General features: G+C 30.4%; 1 protein-coding gene across 1 annotated transcript; it reads right to left on the bottom strand.

The window, feature by feature from the left end:
• Positions 1–218: 218 nt before the first annotated feature.
• LOC145073465 (stress-related protein-like) lies at positions 219–1,827 on the bottom strand. The gene is made up of 3 exons (XM_079020015.1): positions 1,672–1,827; positions 1,074–1,304; positions 219–857 (listed from the first exon to the last, which is right to left on the bottom strand). Exons 1-3 carry the CDS (start codon positions 1,708–1,710, stop codon positions 396–398), a joined length of 732 nt encoding a protein of 243 aa, XP_078876141.1. The 5' UTR covers positions 1,711–1,827; the 3' UTR covers positions 219–395.
• Between the last annotated feature and the right edge of the window lie 2,598 nt (positions 1,828–4,425).

Raw genomic sequence — 4,425 nt, 5'->3', positions numbered from 1 at the left:
CACTTATATAAATAAACAATCATATTAGTAAAACCAACTACAACGTTGTTTAACTGCGAACAAAAGCTGTTTTCAAGAATTAGATTTTGAATGTCATCCATAATATATTATATCATAAATCTGTCCAGTAAACTACCAAAAACGATACGGTTTAGTACTAAAACTTCCCTAAATCAAAATGTTAAAACGCAAAGATAAGAAAGAAGAAGAAGATGAAGTACAGAAATAGACCAAACTACATTCCACTATAAGAGAAAACCACCTGACTACATAAAATAAGAAAGTAAATCCAGAACATAAACATGGAAGATTGAGAAGGAGAAGAAAAGAAGAAAAAAAAAAACTAAACACACAGGACTAGCAGGTCTAGCATATTCATATAGCTTAATAATTAATCATGTATCAACATGAATAGCTTGTCCAACTGTTGGCTCATGGTGGCCCTCTTGGAACACCTTTGCAATTTTCTCAATTGGAATCAACGGTAGATATTGGGCCACCAGATAACCTTTCTCCGCCGTGAAACACACCACATAATTGTACTTCTCCGCCACAAAAGCCGCTGTGGGAACGGCTACTTGAGCCACCTGAGGGAATACTGGGAGTTTATGCATTGACCTCCAGGCTGACACAGCGTACTGCTCGGCTACTGGTTCGTAGCTTTTGTAGAGCTCCTTAGCTGTCGGCTCGTATTTTATGTACAGTGTGTTAGCCGTTTTTCTCGCCGTTTTGAATGCCTCTAAAGCCAAATCTCTAGCCACCTCTGGGAAATTATTAGCCACGTACTTGGCTTGGCTCGGCGCCTGTTTCATCGACGAGGGCACGTGCCGATTCAGTTCCTTCAACGCCTCGTCTACCTGCACAACACGACACCGCAAACCGATTGAGCTACGAGTTATTTATGATTTCAGCTACCTACTTTAAGTTTATTACACTTCGACCCCTTGAAAATATTGCAACTTGTCTTATTAACTTTACATCACACCAATCAAAAGGTAATATCACTTTCAGTTGGGACTATCTACACCTGCTTTACTGGTGAAGATGCGAATGGTGAAAAGGAAAACAAATACCTTTAGATCAATGAACTTAAGGAGCTCATAAGGAACGTCGTGAAACCTCTCGCAGACCGGTCCGATGACAGTTTTAACGGTGCTTTCGACAGTATGAACACCGGGCTTCAACGGACCGGCGTTCTCTTTGGCGTATTCGTAAACAGTCGAAAAGCAAACAACGAAATAGATCACCGCGCTTTGCACAAAATCGAGATACTTCAGATGCTCTTCTCCCCCATCCCTCGGTACCTTCAATTTCAAAATCGAATAAATTCACAATCAGACAAAACTAAGGAAAATTACCAAGTTGAAAAATCAGATCTGATCAGAAAAATATAGAGAATTCATACTAAATCAATTTTTCATCCGATACCAGAAGTTGTTTTTTTTATAGCAAATCAAAAATGAAAAATCCAGATTAACGGCCATGTTTATACTTTTTAGAGAACACACGAAATCATACTGAAATTAATTGATCAATCAGCAAAAGAAGCTAATTTCTAGAAATCTACTACAAGTTTTAAGGTAACATCGTCGTCGTCGACGTTTAAACAGCAACATACGGAAAATCAAATTAACTCACTTTGTCAAAAATGTTGCAATAGAATAGGCTTACCAGAGGCTCAGTCGGTTGATTGGCTTCAGATTCCGCCATGATCTTCAAGAAGAGAAGCTTCGAGAGCGTTTGACGGAAATTTCTGTAATGAAAATGACGAGAAAAGAGGTACAGGACTAACGGCAACCAATGCTATGATAACAGCTTTTATACGGGCGGACCGGATCTAGTGCGGAAAATTCGAGAAATGTCGGGTTTAAAATCAAAAACCCAACTCCTATCGCCTCTTCAGATGGTTACACGTGTCATATGATGACGGTTGGTTTAACCTTCACAATAAAACAAAAAACAAGCAGCAAAATCAAAAACTGGTTTTTTATATTATATTTTTTGTTTTATTATAGTACTAGTTTATATTTCATGAGAATCATGGTTATAAAATTAATTAAACTTTCATATTAAAAATCAAAATTATTAATAAATTATTTTAAATAAATTATTATTTAAGAGATATTTTTTTAGTTATATATAATTATAATCGTTGATTTAAATAAATATATGAAGTTATATCACCTTATAATCTGTATTAATTTTATTTTATTTTTTAATCAAATGTTTTTAATTTAATATAATTAGAGAGAAAAAATTTAAAATTTGATATTTAAAATGAAGAATCAATTATTAATTTAATGTAATTAGAGTGAAAATTTTAAATTTTGAAATTTGAATTGATAATTAATAGGTTGACAAGTGGCATAATATATATCATATAATACTAATGAGGAGTTCTAATAGTATGACACTTGTCAATACGAGAATAAACTTATTTATTTATTAGAACAGAGAGATTACTAGGCGAATGTCCGCGCGTTGCGCGGAAACACCAATATAGTTGAAGTCTTTACAAATATATGTTTTTTTTTTAAATATAACAATAACATTGTTGTTAAATTTGATATAATAATTTGTATACTAAATTGATATATAATATATTTATTATTTTGAATTATATGACAATATATACATCTATTATAACTTCATAATCTCAATCGTTTCAATGACTTCTACCCGCGAGTTACACATGGATAAAATTAAATATAATATATGGTTTAATGTTATTTATAGTTGTTGTTATTGTTAATTAATTTTTTAAAATTTATTTGCTTAATGTTTTAAATTCTATAATTATAATTATTTAGAAAATTCAAATATTATTTTTTGATTTTAAAGGTAACATTTTTGGTTTTTTAAGTGGAACTGAAATTTATATTTAAGTTGACATTATAATGTTATATTTAAGTTAAAAATTGAAGTATTTTGTCCAAACTGTTCAAAAGTTGTAGCTTTAAACTGATAATGGTTTACATATTACACCATATTAAATATAATAAATTAATTATAATATGTTAAATGTTAAAGACATAACTTTATACGTGGAAGTAAATATATTATTTTAAAGTTAAAATTTAGTTTATTTATAATGACACTTTAGGTTTGATATTTTTTTAACATTATTAACCAACTTATAATCATTATTAGAAAGACACTACAATTTATCACTTTTAACTAGGGATGAGCATGGGTCGGTTTTGGTCGGTTTTTGACTAAAACCAAACCAAACCGTAACGAAAATCAAAGTCTTTTAGGTTCTTTCTTTATTTTTATTAAATCATTAAGTTTCATTTCTATGACCTAGCAGATTCTAAAGATATAAATTGTCCAAAGAGCGCAGACTAGCCACGGAGCTTGGATACGGTTTCCCGATCAGAGATCCATGGATCACAGACGGTAAGAAAGCGGTTTTTCCCTCAGGTTCCTCCGGTTTTTCGGTTTTTAAAACCATATAGGTTCGGTTTTTGCATGGGTCGGTTTTTCGGTTTTCCGGGTTGGGTTTATGGGTTTTCGGTTTTAAACCGTGGGTTTATGAGCTCATGTTTTTTTTTCTAGTTTTTGGGTTCAAACCTAGTGAAAATACGTTGCGATAAATAGTATTATATCTATTTTAAATATACTAAAATAAAGAGTATGAATTCTAGTATTATAAAAGCAAAAAAGTGTTCAAAATATCAAAGTTTAACACTATTAACAGTTTGATGAAAATAAAAATAAAGTATTAAAGAGATAAAGTCTAAAGTCTAAAACTAAAAGTTTAAATCATAATACAAATAATGTATATGTGGGTCGGTTCGGTTTTTATGGGCGGTTTTATACGTCAAAACCGAACCAAACCGTTATTTTTCGGTTTTTGTAAAATTCAAACCTAAACCGTCGGTTATTGCTTTGGTTTCGGTTTTTCGGTTTCGGTTATGACGGTTTTTTTCGGTTTTTTGGTTTTCGGTTCGGTTTTTGCTCATCCATACTTTTAACTATTTACAAAATGTTCTTTGGGTTGTTTAAGTTAAACTAAAATTTGTATTTAAGTTTACATTGTAATGTTATATATTTAAATTAATAGTTTAAGTATTTTATACAAATTTTTCCAAAATTGTATCTTTAAAATGATAATGGTTTACATCCAAAAATATATTAAAACTAATAAATTAAGTATTATATGTTAAAAGTTAAAAAACATAACTTTATAAGCAGAAGTAAAGATATTATTTTAATATTGATATTTATTTTATGTATGATTATACTTTAGATTTGATATTTATATAACATAATTAACCAAATTATAATTATTATTAGAACGAAATTGAAAAGTCATGGAAGTTTCAAATGAATGTAGTGAAAGGAAAAAATATATGAGAGTTTCAAATGAATGTGGTGAAAGGAAAAATGCTAGCTTTATAAGTATATAATGATATAATGATG

The sequence above is a fragment of the Lactuca serriola genome, chromosome 9 (genome assembly GCF_051521515.1).
Source record: "Lactuca serriola cultivar US96UC23 chromosome 9, Lser_US96UC23_V15, whole genome shotgun sequence".
In the NCBI taxonomy this organism is placed as follows: domain Eukaryota; kingdom Viridiplantae; phylum Streptophyta; class Magnoliopsida; order Asterales; family Asteraceae; genus Lactuca; species Lactuca serriola.
Note: the sequence above shows the minus strand (reverse complement) of the source record. Positions and strands in the feature narration are given on the sequence as shown.